This window comes from Aplidium turbinatum, chromosome 1 (assembly GCF_918807975.1).
Source record: "Aplidium turbinatum chromosome 1, kaAplTurb1.1, whole genome shotgun sequence".
In the NCBI taxonomy this organism is placed as follows: Eukaryota; Metazoa; Chordata; class Ascidiacea; order Aplousobranchia; family Polyclinidae; genus Aplidium; species Aplidium turbinatum.
In genome coordinates this window covers 7,995,759-8,020,976 of record NC_137472.1, presented here as the reverse complement: position 1 = coordinate 8,020,976, position 25,218 = coordinate 7,995,759, and the positions used below count along the sequence as shown (strand labels likewise).

The 25,218-nt window shown below is 36.5% G+C and overlaps 1 protein-coding gene across 1 annotated transcript; it reads right to left on the bottom strand.

Annotated features, from left to right (window-relative positions):
• Positions 1-137: 137 nt before the first annotated feature.
• On the bottom strand, positions 138-25,218 carry LOC145771203 (uncharacterized). Its single transcript, XM_082582967.1, has 11 exons — positions 25,148-25,218; positions 24,625-24,793; positions 23,963-24,081; positions 23,413-23,603; positions 23,058-23,133; positions 20,468-20,725; positions 18,089-18,190; positions 17,531-17,653; positions 8,272-8,431; positions 1,505-1,620; positions 138-430 (listed from the first exon to the last, which is right to left on the bottom strand). Exons 1-11 carry the CDS (start codon positions 25,167-25,169, stop codon positions 138-140), a joined length of 1,629 nt encoding a protein of 542 aa, XP_082439093.1. The 5' UTR covers positions 25,170-25,218.

Below are 25,218 nucleotides of genomic sequence, written 5' to 3'. Positions count from 1 at the left end.
ATTCCTCTCTGATATTTATAACTGTAATTTTTCAAATTAGTATTTTGACTTGTTACAACGATGTGCACGATTGTTTGAAGCTAAAAAACTAACATCAGTTATATTCTTAATAAATAAGTCAGACAGAAAATAAGGTTTCATAAATATTTATGAAAATCAGAACAACTTTTAATCTTTGCACCTGATCTTAAAGCTGATCCATTATTCCATCTCCAGACATCCCTTTGTTCAGCTCCAACAAAGTAGCTGATTGCTCCTCTGCCTCTGAGCCTGTTACCATTAATGAGAGACGAAGCAAAGGCACGTCGTTCTGGAGTGTTCAACACAGCCAAGATTGTCTTGCTTCTCCGACAATGTTCTTTCGCCTCCTCGTTCGTCAATTGCCGTTTGGTGAATTCATAAACGCAATGATTTCTTCGAGCACGTAATTCTACAAGCAGAATTTTTAAATCTTATTTGTCATAAATGTCAGAATCTGACGCGTCAATTCATAGCAATGTGTTTGCACAGGCCTTGCTCACATGCAAGGCCTGTGCCTAAAGTAATGACTTGTGGCTGATTTAATTTCAATTTACAAAATCTCAGCTGGACTAACTTCTCTTTACTTTAAAATAATGCTGTACATATCAAGATACAAATTGTTGAAGCATGATTGAGCAGGAAGAAATTTTCAATTTAACAGATCCATAAAAACTTAATAATATTAACTCATTTTTTAATTTTTCGTTCAATAAATTCAATCGTTTTGATTAACATTGTTAGTCATAATGCTAAAAGAAGTCATGTTATTGTTGTTGCCATGCGTGGAGCTACATCTCTTGAAAAGTTTGGCTTGTTCCTTTATTTTCATTATTCTGTCTTATTGTTTTGGTTTATAATTTTTTTATTTTTGTACTACGCATTGTTACATTACGTCACAATAACCATCAAGTTAACCAGATTTCCCTGTGTTGTTGTTGCAAACGAGTAGTTGTGATTCGAGCTGTCCAAAACGATTTTATTGGTTGAAACAAAATAAAAATTAACATTTTAAAAACTTTTTTTTCAAATCAAAATAAGCTCAACTATTTGTCACACACTAACAAGCCAGGATAAGTTCCAAAACATTATGATGTTGGGTAAAATTTGGGTTAAGTCAATAAAATATTATTTTAAACTCATCACTTTTTTTTGGTTTAGGTCAATATACATTATCTCACATATAATATAAGTAGGTTGCTGCAGTTTAAAAGTTCGATGAAGAAATGGAATTTTTTAATGCACTATATAATATAAATTTCTTACTGTTTTCCTGCAAAGAAAAGCTGTCTTGTTGATTAGTAGATCTCAAATTGCTATGAAATTTTGATACTACCTGTGTTGTCTTGTCATCTTCCAATTTACATTGCAAGTACCAAACTCTAGTCTCTGTTGCATTTATTAGATGACTTCAGTTTCGACTGTACCCTATAATATTAAGTGAATAAATACAGCGAACATTTATTAGGGTGTAGGTTGAACCCACTTCTTATCAGAGTGAGTGTTGTTCGAAAAAATCGATTGTGAACTCTACCATTGACTCCGATTGTGCAAACCAATCGAAATGTTGAGTCGACGATGTTTCGAACTGGATATTTAAATCTGCAATGAAACAAGTTTATTTCAATGAATAATAAGCAAAGTTTACTTGTGTTGAGTAGTTTTGTTACAGAGATTGCAACTTTCATGTTTAAATATTCAAAAAAGCTACTTCCCACAACATTCAATGATATAATTATGTGTAAACAATCAAGTTGCCTAACAACAAGAACCAATTCTCCTTATATTCCGATATAATGCAGAATTAACACTTGCAAACAATCAACACGGTACATGGGGCCAACAGTTTGGAACAAGCTTTCCCCTACTACAAGAAATGAATGCAAAACTGTAAAAGGCTTTAAATCAAAAATGAACAAGCTAAATCTTCCTTGAAATAATCCTATCTAAGTGTTACATGCACCAAACTAACTTATATTTTATTTTGCCCAGAAATGATAGGCCAATGTGTGTAGATTTATTAGCAAAACAGTAAGGTTGTAAGTTAGGGTGGATCGTTTTTCACCTTTTTTTCTTAATCGCTTATTAATAGTGCGGAAAAGTTGTGCACTGACATTTTAAGCACTACACAAAAAAAAATTTTCAAAAATTTTAATATCTTGGGTCGCCCCAAAGAAGTTGAAATATTAGAAAAAGTGGAAAATTTCCAAAAATTTTATTTTTTGTTTTAGTTTTTAATCGTTTGTTAAGAGCGCGGAAAAGTTGTGCACTGACATTGTAAGCACAAGATAATAAAAAAAATTTCAAAAATTTTAATATCTTGGGTTGCCCCAAAGAAGTTGAAATATTAGAAAAAGTGGAAAATTTCCAAAAATTTTATTTTTTGTTTTAGTTTTTAAGCGCTTCAGAAAATTTCTGAAAATCAATATTTACTTCGCATTGCTGATGTCATGGTTGTCTGTATCCTATTTAATAACATGAACATTCACCAACGTTTGCTGCCTTCCCCTTAGTGCGGGCCTTTTGTGTGTTATGTGTAGGCAACACAGCACACACTTGACTTATTGCAGGTTTCAAGCTGTATCGCTCTCACGCAGCTACTCGGATCGCAAATCGATCTTATGTGCTTTAGTGTAGGACGAAGGTGTTGCATACATATCGTTGTTTGAGTCCATGGGCTAGGTTTCTATCTCCACATTTTTCCCTTTCATAAATCCTTTGTGATTATGATTTTTGTGTGACCTTTGACTTGCTAGGTGACCTTTAAATTGCCTGTTTGTCAATTTTACTCGTGGTAGAGGTTTAACGAATAGGCTAACCACAGAGTTATAGTGTTTGAAAGTAAACCGACTGCTGTGCTGGTAGCATTATTATTATACTACGGTAGTGATGCTAGTTTAGCGGCAGCAGTGTTTGGTAGTATTATTTTGTTTCTGCATCGCCAACTTTTTAGCCAGTTACTCTACATAAATTTAGCTTATAGGACAGTGGCTGCAACTGTTGTATAGCCCAGTGGTTCTAAAAGTGGGCGATATCTCCTCCTTGGGGGCGAAAGAGTTACAATAGGGGGTGAAAACCCGGACGGGGCGATGACTTTGTTTTATTTGTTTACCTGTTAGTTGTACTCGAATTGCATAATTACTTGTGAGAAGGTTTCAAATAACATCTGTTGTTGAAGAGCATGTGTGTATTATCGCTGAACCTGGATCTCAGTATTTTGGCCATGTAAGTCCAACCGCGGGAACAGCCAGAAGCATTGCCGACTCCATAATATCAGCAGTTCATGATAGAGGAACAGACACCAGCTTAATAACAGCCGTGGGGTGTGATGGTACTGTGGTAAATACGGGTCATGCAGGCGGTGTTATCCGATTGTTGGAATTAGAGTTTCGAAAACCGCTGCAATGGTTGGTATGTCAACTCCACGCAAACGAATTACCCCTGCGGCATCTTTTTGAGTTTTTGGATGGCAGTACAACTGGTCCCAGTGGGTATTCCGGACAGATTGGAAAGGCTTTACTTACATGTGATAAAATGCCTATCCGACGATTTAAATCAATACCAAGCAATTTTCCTCATGTGGGTGTGACCGATTTAAGCACGGACCAAAGATACCTCCGGGACATTTGTCATTGCGTTTGTACAGGAGAAATTCCCAGTTCACTCGCCACAAGAAGTCCAGGTAAGCTTAATCACTCACGCTGGCTAACTGCGGGGAATCGCATTCTGCGGTTGTATATAGGGACCACAGAACCCTCTGATAATTTAAAAACGCTGGCTACCTTTGTCATGAAGGTATATGCTCCTATGTGGTTCAAAATAAAGTGCAATCCACTCTGTATCAGCGGTGCTGTTCATCTATGGCAAAACATCAGCAAATCTCGCTACCTGTCGGATAAACTAAAGGCCATTGTCGACCCTGTTATTCAAAGAAATGGGTTTTTTGGCCACAGCGAAAACATACTTTTGTCAATGCTGTTTGACAAAGAATCACATGTGCGTGAGCTGGGAATACGTCGTATACTGCTTGCACGAGAAACTCCCGTTTGCAATGAAATCCGGCGCTTCAAACTGCCAAAATTCAATTTTAATGCTGTCAGTTATATTGATATGATATGCTGGCAAACCGATAACGACAAAACCGAACCTCCAATAACTATGAAAATGACAAAAGAAGAACTTTGGTCGTTCAAAAACATCAACACAAGCCAACATTTTATTAATTTTCCCTGTCACACGCAAGCAGTCGAGCGAGGTGTCAAGGTTGTCACGGAGGCCTCTGTTGCAGTATGTGGTGCCGCTAACCGCGATGGATTCATCAGAAGTCGGCTACAATCCAGGAAAGACATGCCGCGTCTCAATACAAAACAAGATTTTAGATTATGTTCTTAAAAGGTTTGCGTATCCTTCATGTACTTGTAATTCCACTTGTAACTATTGATTTTCTGTGTAATTTACAATGATTCGCAGGAGGTAGTGCAGTTACAAATGTGTAAAAATTGAATTTTTAAAAATTTGCGATTCTTTTTTGAATTTTAAACTTTGTTGGGGCACCCTAAGATATTAATCTTTTTGGAAATTTATTTTTGCTTTGTGCTTACAATGTCAGTGCACAACCTTTCCGCGCTCTTAATAAGCGATTAAAAATTAAAACAAAAAATAAAATTTTTGGAAATTTTCCACTTTTTCTAATATTTCAACTTCTTTGGGGCAACCCAAGATATTAAAATTTTTGAAATTTTTTTTTTATGTTGTGCTTACAATGTCAGTGCACAACTTTTCCGCGCTCTTAACAAGCGATTAAAAACTAAAACAAAAAATAAAATTTTTGGAAATTTTCCACTTTTTCTAATATTTCAACTTCTTTGGGGCGTACCAAGATATTAAAATTTTTGAAAATTTTTTTTTGTGTAGTGCTTAAAATGTCAGTGCACAACTTTTCCGCACTATTAATAAGCGATTAAAAAAAAAAGTTGAAAAACGATCCACCCTATTGTAAGTACTCCTACTAGCCTTCTGGTTCTTGTGTTTTTTTGTCCACAGAAGTTCTACAGAGTCTGCAGAAGTTTTTCCATCCTCTTCGACCAATCGCCATATTTTGGTGAAGCGGTGGCCATGTGCTCCAACCAGTTGTTTTATATCAATATCTTGGACTGGATCGTCATGCTATTGTCTGATTGTTTATCTATTTTTCTGACATGCCGAATTGGATTTTTTTTTCACTTTTGTTATGGTTTAACGTGTAAAACATGCGGTAACCCAAATTTATCATATCACTGTGACATGCCACTACTACATCCCAGCTGGCGATGCCTGTCGTTTTTGCATTAATTCAACGTTTGCTAACGTTGGATCAGTGTGGAGGTGACGAGTTTAGCTGACTGGGGTCTAAAATTATCGCTTCATCAACGCAACTTTTATCAAAGCACGCTTGATATCTTCAAGACATAACTTCACTGGGTATAATTGAATTTCCGCAAGATGATGATATTGTTTTTGCTAGTTTGTTTTATTTGTTTTTGTCATTGTTTTCATGTCGTCAAGTTATAGCCTATCTATTTTGTGAGTCGTGCAAGGCCTATGGTGCGTTGCGCTTGAAATGGCTTTGCCCGTGGTAGGATTTCTTTGTGGGGTTTTCTTTGCCTGCCTTGCTCTTCTAAACGCATCAAGACGTGTTCCCCTTACGACCATCAGCACTCTTGATAACGCACCATGGCCGATCTTCATAGCAACTGGCCATACAAATCTTAAATATATCAGCTAAAGCTATGTGGGCTAATAAAGCTATAGCCTAAATATATGTTGTTTTTGTTTTGTAACATTTTCTTTTTTTATTTTCCCTTTATATCTTAAATTTTTCTGAAGGTGTTGCGACCGTGCCAAATTTCTTTCAACTCAATAACTTACTTCGGTCTCAAGCACGTTTTAACGTTTGCGTTTTGTCGTTTCTACCCTTTTCTCGACCTTCACTATGCTGACGTGTATTGTTTTGATATGATGGTCAGAAATAAAAACAACTGAACTGAACTTTGTTAAACTTGTTAAATCTCAACCTTTGACCAATTCAAACTTTCAAGCTTCAAAATTTTTTTTCTTTATCTGCTACTGTGTATATCCGATATTACAATAAATATCTCCTCAGTAGTAGGTTATGTATTAAAGTTTTTAGGATTAAAATCTTGGAAAAAGTTTAGGTAAGGTTCTGCAGGCTTGAAAATTTATCAAAAGGGGCACGTGACTAAAAAAAGTTTGAAAACCACAGGTCTGATCTATAATCACCGGTTAAATGCTAGAAACGATTTCTTGAATGTCTCAAGCGCAGTTTTTTTTTATCTTAACACTAGAACGGCCGAGGTGTCGAAATCGACACTTTTAGAAATTTAGTTCATTATTTTGGGCCTTAATTGTTATCGCAACGTTTTCAAACTTTCAGTAGCTTCCCAATTATGCTTAAATTTTATAGTTCAGTCTTATTTTTCTAAAAAATCTTTTTATGCTATCTACAATGTGCGGATATACCTCCAACGGCCGAGGTGTCGAAATCGACACCTCATACAAATTTAATAAGATTTGTAAAGTATAAAAGATTTTCTGTGTGAAAAAACTAATTCAATAGTTTTCACAACTACTTATAGCGTTTCTCATGGTAATTGTTCAACACTCGGCTTGGTGTGTGCTATCGCTCGGCTTGATTTTAGGTCATCCTACTGAGTTTAGAAATACCTTCCACAAATCTATCAGCGATTTGCAACAGATAAGTTCATTCATATTCGAGAGCCACTGGAAGGACTTGTTGCTAATTGCATTAACAATTACACTCCGAATTGGAGCCTACCAATCGATGAACAGCTATTTCCAATGAAAGACAGATGTCCTTTTATCGTGTTCATGCCAAACAAACCAGACAAGTTTCGCATGAAATTCTGGGTATTAGCCGAGGTTCATTCAAAATACGTATGCAATACCGTACCGTACTTATCGTACCTCGGAACTATTGAAAGAAAGCAACGAAATGGAAGGCTTCTCCCCGAGGATGTAGTGATGAAGACCACCACCAATTTACACAGACAAAGCGGGTAGCTTACAATGTCACAACAGTTAACTTCTTTACTAGTGTAAATCTTGCTGGTTTACTACAAGAAAGAAATATAACCATTGTTGGAACTGTTCGAGCTGACAGTAAAGGACTGACAAAGGAGATGACCAAGGGTGGAGGAGAAAGATTTTCCAGTAAATTCTTCTAAAAAATTCAACGACCAGCTGCATGCTTGTAAACTATCAGTGCAAAAACATGCAATTGTCCTTTCCACTATGCATGACAACCCCAGTACTGATGCAACAGAGAAAAAGAAACCCTCTGTGATCCATTTTTATAGCCCAAAACAAAGTAGCAGTTGATGTGTTTGACCAAATGGCAAGAAAATACACCACACATGCAGCAAGTAAAAGATGGCCTCTTGCGGTTTGGACAAATATGCTAGATATTGCAGCTTTGAACTCTTGGACTATTTTTAGAAAACTTTCCGGCAGCAACATCAGCCGATGTGATTTTATCCTCCAGCTCATTGAGAGCTTGAGAACTGCTCATGTGCTGAAACGAAAGCCGACACTGCAGAGAGAAGAAGAGCAGGGACGACCATCTAGAAAACACGGAAAATGTGCTGGATATTATTGCAAAAACAATTAAAGTTAACATTTGCGGCCATTGTCGAAAAGGGGGAAGTGTGATAATGGTGACTGGAAAGTTACAGAGTGCAAAGGCTGCACTGCGTAAAGTGTTTGTTGACTTGTTTGACTTTTTTTTCTCCTGAATAAGAAAACTTTGTTCTATTTTTATGATGATTATGTCTTCGCTCTGTTGAATTTTTAGATAATCGTACAGAGTCAAGATACAGATACAGTCAAGCTTCGAACTGATCAAAACCTGGTAGCTTACGTCATAATTTTCGTCTTAAACCAACAAATGAACAGCGCAAATAGGTGACAAAAGTAATAAGTGCTTCAGATAGTTTTATCACTATAAAATAAAACGAAATTTTACTGCTAATTTTGCGGAAAAATAAAGTTTTTGTGAAAAGTGTCGATTTCGACACCAGCGGCCGTTGGAGGTATACTTTTTTTTCGGCCGTTCTAGTGTTAATTCGTCTGTACCGTGCAAAGGTAGCTACTCATTTCTGTGCATCGAATCAAGCTGTGCTAGGTTCACAGCCTATGCTTACTTAAAATTATCGCAAATCTTTAAAGTTAACATACTTTCCATTTTGTTGGAAGTCACGTTCTCTCAGTGGAGAACCATCCTGGCTAAGAGTGCACTGGACAGTTCCAGGGATGGAAGATCTCACGTTATATCTCAGCGTTAAATCATCCGCATATTCAGCTTGGGTGGACGCTTGTGAGGTAATGGTCAGTATTCCTGTATGCAATGTCATTGTTAGAAATTAGCACAAACTTTCATGTAGCAAACCAACACTAGAATGAGCTTCATGAAATTTGTAGTATTGATCAGGCTTTCAGTAAATATGTAATTTATATATCCAGTCCAAGTATGTTGTTTTTAATTCTGAAAAACACTGATACTTTAACCCTATTCGGACTAACGGGTGGACGGGTTCCATCCATACCTAAAACTTTCATCGATAACATAACAGCTATTGGCTCAAATTAACTGAAGTTTTATGACTTTTCCTAAAAATTATTCATCTTTGGTTTAGTAATAAAATGACATTTTTGTGTAGTATAGTTTTTTAGTTATCACCAGTTTTTGACACCCTACTCCCAAAATTGTCTGCAAAACTAGTAAAAAATTAATCAGCGTGAAATTGAAGAGGAATTAACTCCACCGCTGGATTTTGCGTCAGCAGTTGTCGGAATAAAATAGGTCACGACGTCAAATCTTCGCTCTGCTTGATATCAAATGTGTTGCAATGTATTGTTCAGAAAAATCAGTGAACCATAACAAGTGGACTGGCATTTATGAAGAAATGCAGTTGATCTCGTGGGAATTGTGTTTTCGCTATCAAAAGTGCATGAAGTTTAGTACTCAACTTTGTCACAATTTTGTAATCGGCTTCTAGCAACAATTTCCCTATGTCAAAAATTAGGCTACGGAACTAAAATACCCCTCCAAATTTTATGATAGGCTAAATAAAATGGTTGATAAATAATACAAAAATGTAAAAAAATATAACGTTGGTATAATAAGCTTAAATAAATACAAAGATTAAATGTAACCATAATTTTACTGCACATTTTTAATTTATTTTTATGGCTTTATGGAGGTCAAAAGAAGACTTTTATGTCATGTCAAACTTGTCATTTTTTTGACTTGTCTGCAAGTATGCTCTGTACATTTTAGTTTGCACAAAAAGAGAAAAAGTTAGTTTCATTAGCTGTTGGAGCTTCGTTTACCAAAAATGACAGAGGTTGAAACTTCATTAGAAGTTTTGAGCTAGTATCATCTCTAAAACTAACATCAGCTTTATGTTCAAAAACCAATGCAATTGCTTTGACTGCGAAAGTATTGGTTTATTCGGGATCACAGTTTGTTATGGAATTGTTTTTGTTGCTAAATCAATCTCACCTTAAACTTCCAAACGTTAAAGGGATACTAAAGGAAAAACCTGACTTGGCGATTTTCCACGTTCTTTGTGTTTAACTTGCTACCATAAAACGATTTTCAATAAAATTTTGCCCCATTGCGGTCTGATCAGTATTCCGCGCGTGCTTTTGTCAGAGCTGTCAAAACGGGAATTTGCGTGAGCAGCGAAGCGTGCGACTGTACAGCCTACGTCATAAAAGCTGATCGAGCAATATTTCTTACTGCGGGCGATTTAACTGTATGTATTCTCTCATTAATCTGAGTTTCTATGATTACAAGCGGTAGTTTTTATACTTGGAGAATGAAATAATGTTTTGTCTAGTTCAAATACTGCATTCAAAGAAATGGCATACACATGATTTTACACAACCAACCAAATCTACATAGGCTGCTGTGTAAATTCACGCTCGTCTGATCACATAGGCTACATTTCTTGGACCAACAAAATGAGCGATTTTATGTAGATTTAACAGGACATTGAATTGCTTTTCATAGTTTAGTGCATTTTTCACTTGGTGCAGACTTACATATTACTAAGGCCATTTTAATTTAACCTAAAAAAATTCTTTTTTACTTTATTTTTACTGAACGGAATTGATAACTTGGAAACAAATAAGGCGATAGCAAGTCAAGTCAATTTATTTTGTTTCAACAGCGCCATATATTAAACAAGCAGAGTAAATGTAATCATGCATGTTGTTGGAGCGGAAAACTGTGAAACCCAATCAGCTCGGTAGGAAGTCAAACTGCTCTGATGGCGGGTTAGTGCCACTGCCAACTCCAGTAAATCTTCGACATAACCTTTGGAAAAAAATAACCGTTATAACCCCATAATACAAAGATGAACGTTGAATCAAACAAAAAAAATTTGGCAATAATTGATGATGATGATGGCGTATGAGCGATCTTTCCAGGCTAGATTGGAGGGCAGGAAATCTTCAGCCACTCGGCAGTCTCGTCGTCCAGGATTCTCAGACCATGCGCACCGTGTGGAGGCCGGTGGGTTAGGCAGTGGTAGATGACATGGTCTGCGGTCTGTTCCGTGGCACCACACTCGCATTCTGATGAAGGAGCCAGGCCCCACTTGTGCATGTCCGAACGAAAGCGGCCGACGCCAGTTCGCAGGCGGTTAAGCCTGACCCACGCAAGCCTTGCGAGGGACATCCCTGGTGGACGGGGATCGGCGTTGGGTATGAAGTCACGGAGCGTGGAGGTGTGATTTTGCCACTCCGTGTTCCACATGTGGTTCGTCCAGTGTGCCGCACTTAAACTAAGTTCTTCTGCGTTCTTAAGGAGTTGTTGTGCGGCAGGCACAAAGGGGCGTCTTGATTTCAAGCGCTGCTTTATAGGTGGTGGTCTCTTGAGTGTTGCATGGAGGAGATGGTCGGGGTCCAAAGCACGGCGAGCGAGAGAAATCGTGGCTCCTTTACGGCGTAGCTCAGCGGGTTGGATGCCTGCTAGGATGGGCAAGCAGTCCGTTGGAGTGGGACGCAGGCATCCAGTCACAGTACGCAGTGCGTCGTTAATGGCGGTATCAATCTGGTGGGTGTGAGAACTACGACACCAGACCGGCGCGCAGTACTCAGCGGTGGAATGAACAAGGGCTAGGGTAGCTGTACGAAGAGTTTTAGCACCAGCTCCCCAACCGGAACCCGCCAATCGCCTCAAAAGTGCGACGCGTGTAGATAGTTTTTTGCGCAGTGACTTCAAGTGCCGGCGGTACGTGAGTGACCTGTCCAGGGTTATGCCGAGGTATGTAGGTTCGGCACAGTAGGGCAGGCGTTCCCCATCAACCTTGATGTTTATCTCACGCTGTGCCTCCCGGTTGTTAAGGTGGAAGGCCGCCGACACTGTCTTTGACTTGCTGAGCTGTAGCTTCCATTTCTGGAGGTATGCTGATAGTGTTTGCATGTCTTGGCTGAGGTTCCTCTCCACTGGCAATAATTGAGATGCAGGTAGGGTACGCAGAACTTTTTTTATTTGGGAACTTAGAAACATTTTTTAGGCTTATTTGCTGTACCGGTATACCAATTCGTACTTCAAGCTACTATTTTAACGTAAATGAAATACCCTCTAAGGTTTTAACTCCTCAGATTTAGTCTGCAGAGCTTAAAATTCTAATAAGCATGTCTCAACAGATTACAGTGTTGTAGATTTTGGACTACCGTTTGGCAGTAATACGCTGTTTCACAACAATTCTATTTCACAAACCAACAAATATGCACTTTATAAACTTTTTGCACAACAAATTAGTATTAAACATTCCTTACTTTTTGAAGCTTTTTTGGGCTTAATTGTAGCTTGGCATCCTTTTGACAGTGGAACACCAAAATCCGATGTGTCATATTGTGTTGCTCCATCACAAGTCACTTTGGTTGCAGCACACTTGTCAGTTTGACAGGATACGTCAGAATGAAGGAAAACCTAATAGTAATAGTGCAACAGTTAACATTCTGCAAGAAAGTGTAGAATGCCAAAAACTGCATTTCTCTTCCACCAATTAGTAAGCCATAATGAAATGCTGAGCTTCAAGCATTTGGACAAATTTCAACTGTGTGGGTTTTATTACTTTCATCCGCCGTTTGTTACTACAGTATTCATGAATAATATCTTGAGGCGCTTCTAAAAGATTTCATAGTAGGTTACGATTAAAAAGTTGTGTGACAAAATGGCCCAGGTTCGTTATCCCTGGTGTAGATTATGCTATGTCTATGTTCATAAGAAATCAGCATTACGTCATCCATCAACAACGTACCAATGTTTCATGTGTATCTAGGTCATCATCCATTCTCACAGAATCATGTGTTTCACTGTCACCATCTGTACTCACAACAGTATCACTATTCTTGTGAGCAGCAATGTCTTCAGCTATCCACTGAAGCAAAAATATCAAGTAATAGGAAAATAGTTGCTACATGGTAGTGTGCTAGGTATTGGTAGGCCCAAGGCCAGTGATTGTCAACATGCTGCAGCCTTAGTTAACTGCTGATTAGTTCTTTTACCCGGATGCACCCAAATTCGTACCCTGAACAATTCATGCCCTCAACTCGTACCCTGAAAAGGTCGAAAGAAAAAATTAAAAATAGCTGAAGACACTGATCGGAGTTTAATAGCACAAAGCCGAAGTCGCTGATCGGAGTTTTCGCAAACAAAATCGAGGGTTAGGGTTATCGGAAACTGCGGAAAAATGTTTGCGGAAACTGCGATGAGTGAGGGTTAGCGGAAACTGCGATCAGCGACTTCGGCTTTGTGCTATCTTTCTTTCGATATTTTCAGGGAAAAATTTTTGAAATGTTTGCGGAAACTGCGATCAGCGACTTCTGCTTTTTAATTTTTTTTCTTGATCTTTTCAGGGTACGAACTGAGGGTACTAACTGTTCAGGGTACGAACTAGGTTGCATCCATCAAAACCTAATACTGCAATTCTAACTAAATACAATAAGGCAGTGGCTATTTGACCGGCTCCGGTCTTTGAATCTGAAACACTATTTAACCGGTCGTGACGTCACTACATAAGCACTTTTTTCTTTTTCTCTTTCAAAGTAAAAGACGAGAAGCGCCGATATAATTTCTAAATTCAACACGTTTTCTTCAACTCAGTCCGTGGCGCGTGCGATACGTCTCCGTCTGCCATTCTGGAGGGGATGAGTTCGATACTATCTGGAAGCATTCTTTTTTTTCATTTTTTTTTATCTAAATTTTGACCCGAAGCGCATTTTTGTGGTCAATTTTTAATTTGAGTAGCCTACAGCACATTTTTTTATGTCTTTTCAAATTTGAGTAATAAAGTTAGAGTTTTTTTAATTTACAGGAATTTGAGAATTTTTCTTGGTAATTTTCCGATCGTCATAAGTGACCGTGTTTGCCGAAAGACCAATTACATTTTTGCTCTCAAGTTAGTTATATACAATACTTCTTTAAAAAATGGTTTTACCATTACCATTTTTTTAAAAGAAGTATTGTATATAACTAACTTGAGAGCAAAAATGTAGGGTCGTTCGGCAAACACGGGAAAAGAAATGCTTATGTAGTGACGTCATGACCGGTCAAATAGTGTTTCAGATTCAAAGACCGGAGCCGGTCAAATAGCCACTGCCATACAATAAACTATAAAATCAACATTACTTCATTAACTTGACGTCTTCTATAAGCTGGTCACCAGGAAGAAGTCAAATGTGATCTTTCAGCTGTTGCACTAGTTCCTGGTGGAGAGGGAAAGATTGATGGACATGCACCAGGTTTCAAGTAAAGTCTTTTGACATATCCCATTTTGAATTGAAGAAGATTGTTGAAGTCTGCTTCTTGAAAATGCAGACCACAAATTATGTGGTTTGATTTTGGTCCACTCCACTTACTTGTGGTGTTGACAAATTTTTTCCATTTCCTTTTTTGCGTACCGTACTGTCTTTGGGAAACTCAAACATACCAACTTCAGGCTTATGCAATGCTGTCGTGTCGCAGCCAAACACAACACAAAAGTTAGGCATAGTATTTGCTACGGTATATATGTTGCAATATTGTTTCTACAATAGTCAGCCTATGCTGCAATATTGATATTATGGACAATTAAGTTTTAGCAATGCTACTACATTTATACTACCGTACCTCACCTTTCTCGTAACATTGCTACTATTACTCAACGAAATATCCTAGAAACTTAAAAAACGTGTGAAACTATCCTGCAAAACTCCTTTGAACGCAACACGTCCGAACTTTGCAACCCAGCGCGCGAAAATACTTTTGATATTGCTGGAGCTCTTAGCATTTATGACGTATACTCTAGCAGTGCTTCCACTTTTTGGTCATTTTGAAAAAAAAAAAAAAATGAAACATTGGACTTTGGGCCTTGCCAGCGCCCTTGAAAACAATTTTTTTCGGTAATTTTTTTAAAAATGTATTCTTGAGTGTTCAGTTTACGCATTTTAATGCTTAATTCCAGTTTGAAAATTTCATTGAATATGCCTTTAACGTAGGCATACACTGTATAAGCCTAAATATATTTATGAAAAGCGCGATTGGAACACTCCAATGGAAAAGTTTTAGGAGTAATGAATGACTGCAGACTTTTACACTGCTCAGTCAACTAAAACATCATCAGGGAGATATTACTTTTATTTCCAAAGCAGACTGGCTTGCATTTAGCAACGTCGTATAAACGATCAAATGACAAACATTCTTGCATAGCAATAGATAGAGTTTCACTTTTATCAGCATGATCGTTGATTTCTTTGTCACAAATGCAAATACATTTGTGAAGAGGATCTTGCATAGATTACTCTAAAATAAATTTGGTTTGAACAAAAGATGATTTTTCTTCATTTGCGTTTTTTCACGTCTAACTGATTATAGCAGAGACGAAGCTGATGCAAAAAAAAAACTGGATTGTAAAACTGAGTTGCAGAACATATAACGCAACTAACGGTATATACAGTTTTGCACAATTATTTAAAACAAAAGTCCACACGCCCATGCATCTTTGAAGAGCAAATATTTGAAATAACAATGACATTTTCGATGGTATTTCTACAATTTTTAAACTAGTAAAAACCCAAATTCAGATAAATTTAAAAGTTTTTTTGCTGATTAACATTTAGCAACGCTGAAAACATGAAGTAAACTTTCTAACATACGTTTATTTTTATTTTTGCCATTTAGCGATAATGCAGAAAAAGATTGAAAATATGGATCCAAAACTAAACAAATTTGCATGGATGGAATCTATTTCTTTTTGACTAATATTTTTGCTAAAGTAACATTGTTTTACGTCGAAAGAGGCTGTCAAACTGTTGTCGTAATGATTGCTTCAGGCTGTGGAAAGTTTGCATAATTCATTCATCACCAATTTCTTAATTTAATTTTGTGCTTTTGTTACCACACAAATCTATACTTCAAATTTGAAGGAAGTTTCATTGTGAAGCATAGATTGAACTAAACTGCCCGAAAAGTGCTTTGAGTGATTTTAGACTGCATCCTTCCACAGTATTCAGTCAACCGAAACACCCTTATTGTTTTCATGTGCTTGAGACATTTCGTTTTATTCACAAAGCAGATTGGCTACATTGGCCAAGGTCGTATAAACAATGGAAAGATGAGCATTTTAGAATGAACGCAAAAACTGATAATTACTCACAGAAACCCTCAAAATCAGCAATTTAATTCAATCAATTAAATTCAAAATAATAATTAGGTTGAATAGTTATCTAGACGTTAGTTTGTTTGATTGCGCTGTAATTTCTGACGACTCTCTTCATAATTCATACATGTTCCAACGCAAGTCTAAAACAATTACATTTCAAGTAACTTATTCCTTACAAAATTACAAGTAAATTGAAGTCACAAGGAAATCAATAGCAAACGCAATGACTAAGCATTATCTGAAAGTTGAAATATTACTTGTAAATGTAGTGTAGTAATTAATGTTTCCTACTAAACAACAAATGTTTTTCGTAGCATAATATTGGTTGGTGAAAAGTTTTGTGCTGGTTGTCTGGAAAACTTTATCATCTAGTACAAGCAAGTTTAGCAAACATTTGTATTGTTTATTGTTTACAAATGTCTAGTCCGAATGGGGTTAACAACTTCTTGTTTATCAATCTCAACTTGTGCTCACTCTGTACAGGTGGCTACCTCATGTTAGCCGATTGTGCTATAATGTTGTGATCAAACAAACTGATGGAAAGTGACAACTACACCACAAAAAACCGTTGCGAGCAATGTAAGGATACGACTTTGAAAGAAATACTTGCGGCATTACGCGCTAAATTCAATAAAAACTGCAAAACTATGACATAGCAGCTTGCAAAAATTTAATAATTAATAAGCAGCTTAAAAAACTTACCGTTTCGTTGTTTGAAAAAAGAGATGAAAGCACTAATTTTACAAAGCTATGGAGAATCGTAAATTGTATGTTATGGAAATCTAATCTCTGCTTATTTCTTATAATTTTGTGTAAACGTTATCTAAAATAAAGGTTTGATTTATGCTTGGTGTGTATTTTAAAGCGCGGAACATTCTATTTTTCTGTTACATTTTTTTGTCCCTGAAGTGAAAAAATTATCATTTCTTCAGGGTGGTGGCAATTGATTTGTAGACCGTATTGTCGTTTCGTTGTCTCACTGTCAGTGTGGGAACTTGCACCACTTTTGCATCACAACTTGCGTATTTCGACCATGGACTGTTCCTGTTTCTGGCAAATAAACCACTGATTGATTGATAGCCCTCAGAAAGAGCTGAATGTTCTGTTGAGGATTTGAATATTTTTTGTTGTTGTTTAAATTCTTTTTCGTAAATGCAGCCTTCTTTTACAGATAAAATACAAGAAACAATGATTGACTCAGTCAAATTTTTGTTAGGTCAACAAAGTCAATTTGTTGAATTATCAAGTCAACTTTTTTTTATCTTCACGTCAATAAAATCTTGCCCTCTCACTATTAATTTTGCTTTTTGAGATAAAAAATTTGCAAAAATCAAAAAAAGGGATTTTCTTGAAGATTTGTTAAAAACTTAAGCAAAAACGTACTTCAAATAATCAACTTTTCCTCAGACAAATTGGAAAAATATATTAGTTTGCTACCAAAATAATTAAAAGTGGGAAAAACTATTGATTTGTTTTCAAAATGATTCAACTATGAAAAAATAAATCAAATTGATAAAACTTGAAATTTAAAGAAACAGCATTGACGTTACATTTCTTGTGAGAAAAGAGCCTGTTTATCTACAGTAATTTGGCAATTTTTTCAAGTAACGTTTTTTCTGCAATGGTCATCACTTCACCATTACATTTTTGTTTCACAATATTCTATGAGAGAGTGCTTACTCTGACTGTTCGTCCTTTGTATCGCATCCAGGTTGATTGCATCCTATCGTATTCAGGCTTACGTGTGGTTGTTGTTAAATTGTTCTAAGGCTACTCACTAGTCGAACAATTGTCGCCACCGAAGTTGTTGCTGCAGTTGCACCAATAATTGCAACCAACAGGAATGCAAAATCCGTTGTTTTGGCAAGGTGACGAAGAACATGCAGATCGACTGTTTTGTCCTAAGAACAAGAGAGCATTGAAGACTGCAAATAATTTTGATTTTGAAACAACTCACAACATATCATCTAATTGCTGTCGTGACATCGAGTAAGCATTCTGTCCGGATTAAGAGTAATTATCACGTGCAACTACAAAAATAATAAGGTTTTAGGGTTTGTCAATGGCAACCTATCTTCACAAACCACTATTATTATGTTTATTTCATTAGCATTTTAAACTATAATTTTCTTAAAATAAATTTTATGTTACATTATTCATATAGAATCAATAAGACACTGAACAAGCCGCTTTTACGGTGTTTCACTTTTAACAACAAGATGCTTTATTTATGATTGTTTAGTTGTGTTTAGATGTTTATGTTTTAATAACCTTTATTTTATTTAGTCTTAATTACTTAGGCGCAGACAAACGAAGTTTTCAAAAGCACCACTTACTTGGTTGTTCACAAACTGTCCAATGTGTTGATGAACAGTTAACAGATAAAAGGCTGCCGGATGGTTGAACTACTGCGCAATTCCCGCCGTTGTCACGTATATCTATTGTAAAGCAAAAATTTCAATGTAAATGCAACTATATATGCAGACAACGGTCTTAAACCACATAGATGAATGTTTTTATCCAACAAGAGTTCCAGCATTTAATAGCTGCATTTGTAAAGAGAAAAACTTACACACCACATTACTCTATCTTCTAGGTTTGCACATGATAAGTCAAAATGCTGAGTGATTTTGCTACAGTAATGACCACTGATGAAGTGAAGCGATAGTGTCTTCCTCAAGTTGCAGAATTACACAAAAAAGATATGGCACCTTTAAAAAATAAACCCTGAAGCAGCTTTTTTGATTTATTTTTTGAGCTTTATTACCATGCAGGATATTTAGTATGTTCTGAAAAGTTGGCGGCTTGAATATAACAAATTTACGCTATGCTGATGATACTGTTCTGTTGGCTGAATCACAAGAAGATCTTCAAGAAATATTGGACAATGTTAACTCAATTGGTAAAGAATTTAATATGAAAATTAACGCTAAAAAGACCAAATCAATGATAATCTCAAAATCACCAGACACTCCAGTACTCCAAATTATAATTGACAATGAAATTATACAAAAAGTAAATTATTTTTCATATCTTGGTCATTTAATAATTGAAGATGGGAGGTGTGACCATGAAATTCTTAGACGGATAGAAATTGCAAGAACTACATTTGGAAAAATGAAAAAATTTTTAACCAATCAACGTTTAAATTTATCAATTCGTCTCAGGATCTTAAAATGCTTTATCTGGTCGACCCTATTATACAATTCTGAAACTTGAACAATGTCACAAAAAATGGAGAAACGGATCGATGCCTTCGAGCTCTGGACATACAGGCAAATGTTAAAAAATTCATGGAAACAAAAGATCACTAACGATGAAGTACTCTCCAAATTCAATTCAAGCCAAATGCTCTTACAAACAGTCAAAAGAAGAAAATTGAAGTATTTCGGACACACAATAAGGCAAAATTCATTACAAAGATCATTAATAGAAGGGAAGATAAACGGTAAAAGAAGTAAAGGTAGACCAAGAATGATTTGGACAACAAACATCACAAAATGGACAAAATTAACTTATGAATGTGCAGTACGCACAGCTCATGGTCGAGAACAATGGCGCATTGTATCCAACCCTCCATACGAGGAAGGAACAAAATGATGATGATGAAAAGCTGTAGTGTCGATATTGCAGCAACAGGTTTTCTTTCAGAGTGTTCTGTTAATTAGTATAGTCGCAGTTCAATTTGTTTCACTCTTGCAATTAGACGCCGATAGGAAGTAGCAATAACTTAATGAACTGATTTTACTGTCTTGTCTTACAGACTAATGAGCCTTCCCTTTCCTTCTAATAGATCGGTATTTTGTAAGCTTGATTTTAACCCTAGCATGCATACCATGAACAAATTTACGTCAATGCATAGCATGGGTCATTTTCACCCGTATTGCGATTTTAAACCTGTGTATTGGTAAAGCAGGAGGAAAGGAAGAACTTTAACCTTTAAAAACACCTTTCAAAGTTTAATTAATGTGATATGCTTCCAACATGATTTCAAATTTGGACCTAGTGTTCGAATAAAGTAAATGAAGTGATATGGTATCAAGATAATGTCATCGAATCTTATTGATCTTTAGCACCAGTGAAACATCAAACTGGTGCTACAAATAGCGCCTTCACACTATAAAATGAGAGGCAGTAAAAACATCCATTCAAATTGATTGAGTAGTTGTTGACAAAATACAAATTACTTTTTCGCCTCTAAAGCCAAATAACGCCATCAGTTCACATTATATAATGAGAGGCCTTACACCCAATGTCTCAATGTAGAGACAGTTTTATTCAAATTGTGCAGAACAAGAAGTGGCATCTTTGTACGCATCAAATGTATTGTGAAATTAAGACAATGTCTTATATGGTTGCAATTAAGTTGACTTGTTTCACAATTAACTGAGCACCAAAACCTGGTTAAGGAAATTGTTATCGCTTGTCATCTCAGGACTAAGTCTTAAGTTTTTAGACTTTATCAAAGCCGATTCTGAATGAGGGTTCAGAAATTCAAGACATCTGCAAACACGCCTTGTAGCGTAGAGTTTTCTTAGAAAAACCAACGTGACTGATTTTAGCACAGAAAAAAGGCGTGTAACATAGGATTGAAACATTACCGTTCTGTTTGATGACAAACCTCTAATAATTTAAGTAGGCTACGAAACCGTATGTCAAAAATCTCACCAAACTACAAACATTAACTACTTTGATATAAAACAAGTCTTGTTTACCATCATTTAAACGTGATTTGTCTTTCCATCTCCATTGTCCATTAATTCTTTGAGCTCCAACGTAGAAGTTGTGTCGAGGATCGTTGACTAAGCTAATCTGTCTGAATGCAAATGCACGCAAGGCATCAGTCTTCAAAATTGCCAAAACTGTACCATCACCACGATTCGTGCATTGCGATGCGGCTTGCTTGTAAGACGTAACAAGGGTGGTTGTGAAAATGTATGTACAGTCCCCTGTTGATGACGTTCTGTTCAACGCTGGAAAGAAAAAAGCTTATTAAAAATTTCAATCACATCATAAAATCGATGGAGCTAGTAGAAACCTCCGAGAAACTGAAGTTTCCTTGTGGAGTGTGCGAATAATGGCCGAGAGGTTATGTTTGATTTTTATTTGCTCAATTGTACTTTGAAATGATGAAAATGAAACATGGTAATATACCTTAACCAAAACTAGTAGGCTTGTTTTCGTATACGTTATAATCAAAGTAGAGTATTAAAATTACACTATTCAGGAAAAAAGGAACTGTTTTTATTTTATGGCGTTTATTTCGAATTTAAGGTCAGGTTGTTTCTGTCATGTCTAGTTTTTTAAGATATTCAAAACGGTTGCTTTCTGTTTTTGATTGAAATTTACGTGATGATCTCACTGCGACCACCTTTACATATAAACATATTTGAACGAAGATTAATCTGAGTCGTTGATAATGATGCTTTGCAATCACAACAACAAGATCAATTGACACAAATTCGAAGTTTAATGAATTACCGAGCTCAGAGATTTAATACATCTCGCTACTAAGTGCCCAAAACTCCTGTTTCTCGACTTCACAGCCGCCTATGACAACATTGGCATCATGCCATCACTTGCAAACTGCTTCGCCTGTTCTCGGACAGGCATATGGTCTGCATGATCATCGAGCTTGTTCACAACAGAAGGGTCCATTGATGGTTTATGAAGCTTAGGGATCGCAACCATTAAAGCCCTTCTCCAGATTTTCATTTGTTGTTCATTGTTGTTGATAGTTTACTTTGCAAAGATTTGCTTTTACTTAATTTCCTCAAGGAATTTTCTTTTATTCTGTTTTACAAAATTATTTTGTGGTGCTACTTTCCCCAGTGGATTTCGATGGCCTTCTAAAGATGTTTCTAAAAATTCCTATTTGGGCTGAACGCATTATCTATATACCAGGCTCCGTATGAAAAGACATCAATATGGTACGCCTGAAGTTAGTAGTAAAAGATTTTAAGACGAGATTTCAGTGAATAAGTAGTCATACAGTTTAGTTACCAAAAATTTCGATTTCAATCATTCTTCTAGTTCCATCAGCTTTCGACGATATTGAGATAAAAAATGTGTGTGATCACCGGAAAAGCGCGAAAACAAAAAACTATTCGAATTAAGTTTGCAACTTGTTCTTGTTTTTTGTTACTTTGAGATTACTGTTCACAGTTTACAAAGCTTGTAATTCACTTACAACTTCGCAAACGCAGCTTGAAAATATTAATGTTTACTGAAAAAATATTGAATTGAAGCCAAAAAGATATCTATAAACAATTAAAATATCAAGCTAAACTAAACGTAAAAATATTTCTAATGTACATATTGTGCCCTTGGCCATTATACGGCCAAAAAAATTCCCTGCGTTGTGAGGTGTACACTTCTCGACGCAACAGCATCCTTTTTTTAATCAATTTAATTACTCTTGCCAGGCTACCAAGCAGCAGCGTACTGCAATTCGTAACGCAACAGTGTTATGTGTTCAGCTGTAGGCCTAGGGCTAGGCTTCCTTCTCTAGACAGCCAAATCAGCCGCAGTTCCTTTGTTGTAGATGAGCTATGTTTAATTGTTTCGCTCAGTGATGTTTAACCGTTATGTTACATTTTTAGTTAAACATAGGCTACTATCTACTCAACAAAAATGTCTATTTTAAATGTTCTTATGTGCTCTGTTCACAGAGACTGTGGAGCATGAAAATCAGCAGAAAGACAAGTTTGCACTTTCTTGTTTTATTTAAAACTGCATTTGATAAATAACTGTAGGCTACATCTTTGACAAATATAGTAGCTGGTCCTTCAACAGTGCACCAACATTTGGTACCTTTCTTGTTTGCTTCCTTGTAGTGCTGATAATTGTCGTTTAAACACGTTTCAATTTATCAGGAACTTAAACCAATGAAAAGCTGGAGGACTACTTCTGAGTACAGCCGATTTGTTTTCAAGGGCGGTATGCACTGCATTACTTGGAAGCTCATCTTACTGACATTTTATAGTTGCTCTCTCTATCAATGTTTGACAACAGGATTCAGTACTGTCGCTACACGATGAGTTTAAGCTTTCAAAAAAAAAACATTGTTGCATCACTGGTCGAATGTCATAATATCTTCATTTTCATCATATGAATGCACGGTCTTTGCCATATTAAATTAAACACTCTTTCATTTGCAATCTTGAAAAAAATTGTTACTTACAAACTTTTCTTGTTCTTTTTTATAAGACAGTTTGTTGAGACAGTTGGGTATGCATGAAACAGTTGGTTTGTATCATATACAAGGTAGCACCAATATTGTTTGACAGTCACACTTTTTCTTACCAAAAATTTCAATTTCAATTATTTTTCTTGTGCCATCAGCTTCACAAATATACCTCCCTGAGTCATTAAACGTTACCTGGATGAAAACATACGTCACAGTTGAGTGGAAAGCGCAATAATTTAAGGTATGAAACATCAGGACAATCATCCTGCCTAAAAGACAATCAAATCTTACATTGGTTTCACGTGAGAAACTTTCTTAAGTCCCACCAATCAACAAATTGATGAATTCACCATCAACATTGCTTACAAATTGGTCTTGTAAATATATGGTTATGAATGGTGTCTTTCTTGCAGCTTAACAAACATGATCAAAACATCATTCACACAAAAAAATTAACATTTGCTTGTTTACATTTGTCAGGTTCAAAAGAGCAACAACTCGTCGAGCAAAAATCCTCATCTTTTGAGATGGCGTTTCATTTGTCTCTTCTCGTATCCACGACACTCTGGGCAGAGGACGGCCTGTTGCTACGCAACGGACAGTTACATTCGAACCTTGCATGTACTCGATTGGAGAGGGAGGAAGAGTAATGTGAGGTGGAACTGTATAAATAAATAGCTATATGACTTATAAGTATCTATTATAAGTATATAGACTTTCAAGTATGTAACTTATAAGAATCTTAAGACTGACAAGTAAATGTATTTATATCTATAGTTGCAAAAATTTAATTAAATCATTAAAAAGTTGGTTTACTGCCTTTTCAAAATGTAGCAAAGCGGGTACACTGCGTCTTGGCAGTCTACCGAGCTCTCTTGCAATTTCCACATTTAACCTTTTCCTAACAAACCTTCATAAGAGCGTAGTCTTATGTGCACCAATTATATAAAAGATCAAAGTGCTCTAGTTTAAACTGCTCGTGCCTAAACGCAGCTGTTTATTGCAATTTATTAAAACAAACCTCTCATTACGTTCACCATGATCTGGCTACTTTGGTTAATTTCACGCCAATTGCTTGTTATGGAGCATGCGAGTCTGAAGGTACCATTGGTTTGTACATTTCTTATAGTTTGAGAAACACTGAAAGAAACAAATGTTTCACAAATTTAAAATTGTAAAGGTAACACTACTCAACTTGTTATTAATAAAATAAACAAACTGCCTTCTAGTCCAAGATATATTCTTTTCTCACAGCAATATCGAAGTCTGGAAACGTATCAGACACCTGTTCGACTGATACAGCATTGATACAAGACTAATGACATGGTGTAAATATGAAACCGTGGGCATAGGGCTGGCTTGGGTGATGCAATGGTATTTGTATGATGCGATGATGGTTGGTGTTGGCGTGGTGTTGTATTGGTCTGAATGAGTTCCATTTTATATTGCGAAATAAAGCAATTTTACTGTTATGGGATAGAATTGCCAGTAGCTATACAATGAGCGCACAGCCATGAAGCTGTACATTGTAAGAGCATCGCACAGTGTTGAAATATTCGTGATATGCTGATAGTTACATTACTTGACCCCAGCATCTTGTACGAGCTGCAAAATTGTGAGTATTTCAAGCGATTATTAAAGGCCATTGATTTGACAAACAATGAGACAGAACATTTCACTCACGTCATAGACGCATTGAAGAAAACGTGTCGTATAACTCTGTCTTCTCCTGCTCTTTGAAGAGTACATTGCGCCTCCCCTGGAACTAAAGCCACCACGTCGTAAACCAGTTCAGCATTATCGTTGATAAGCACTTGGATGGTTGCATTTTGAGCTGTGACGCTCAATATTTCTATAACGAGAACATTTTAGCAACTGAATTTGAAAATCCATCATATAAATTGTCGTATGAAGCATTGCAAACGAGAAAAAGTAAGCGACAGCGTTTTTTGTCTCATCAACCAAATGCTTCAACTAAGGTTGCATTAACCAGCTATTCCTGTTAAAGCCCAGCACCAACCCGTGGAAGGTCCGTGTGACGAGTAATTACGATAGGTTATTGTCTTCCAGGCCGAATCGTTGCCAGATTCTTCCGTCCGAACGTCATGACTTTCAATGAATGTGACATCATAGCCACAAACTCCACTTACTCGGATCGTGAATAACAATCAACTACACCGACAAACATATTCTTTAATATTCTTACTGGTAGCGCATGTATCTCCCATGAAATTGTCAGCACACCGGCATCGAAACCCACATCCAACCTCAAAACAT

What these genes read in the sequence shown, in the direction of transcription:
- LOC145771203 (XM_082582967.1), bottom strand. Translation starts at nt 25,169, where the DNA reads ATGGGAGATACATGCGCTACCA. An exon ending in CAAATCACGTTTAAATGATG is followed by an intron (nt 18,191 to 20,467) that starts GTAAACAAGACT and finishes GCTTTACAATAG; the next exon opens with ATATACGTGACAACGGCGGG. An exon ending in GACTTCCAACAAAATGGAAA is followed by an intron (nt 1,621 to 8,271) that starts GTATGTTAACTT and finishes GTTTCATTGCAG; the next exon opens with ATTTAAATATCCAGTTCGAA.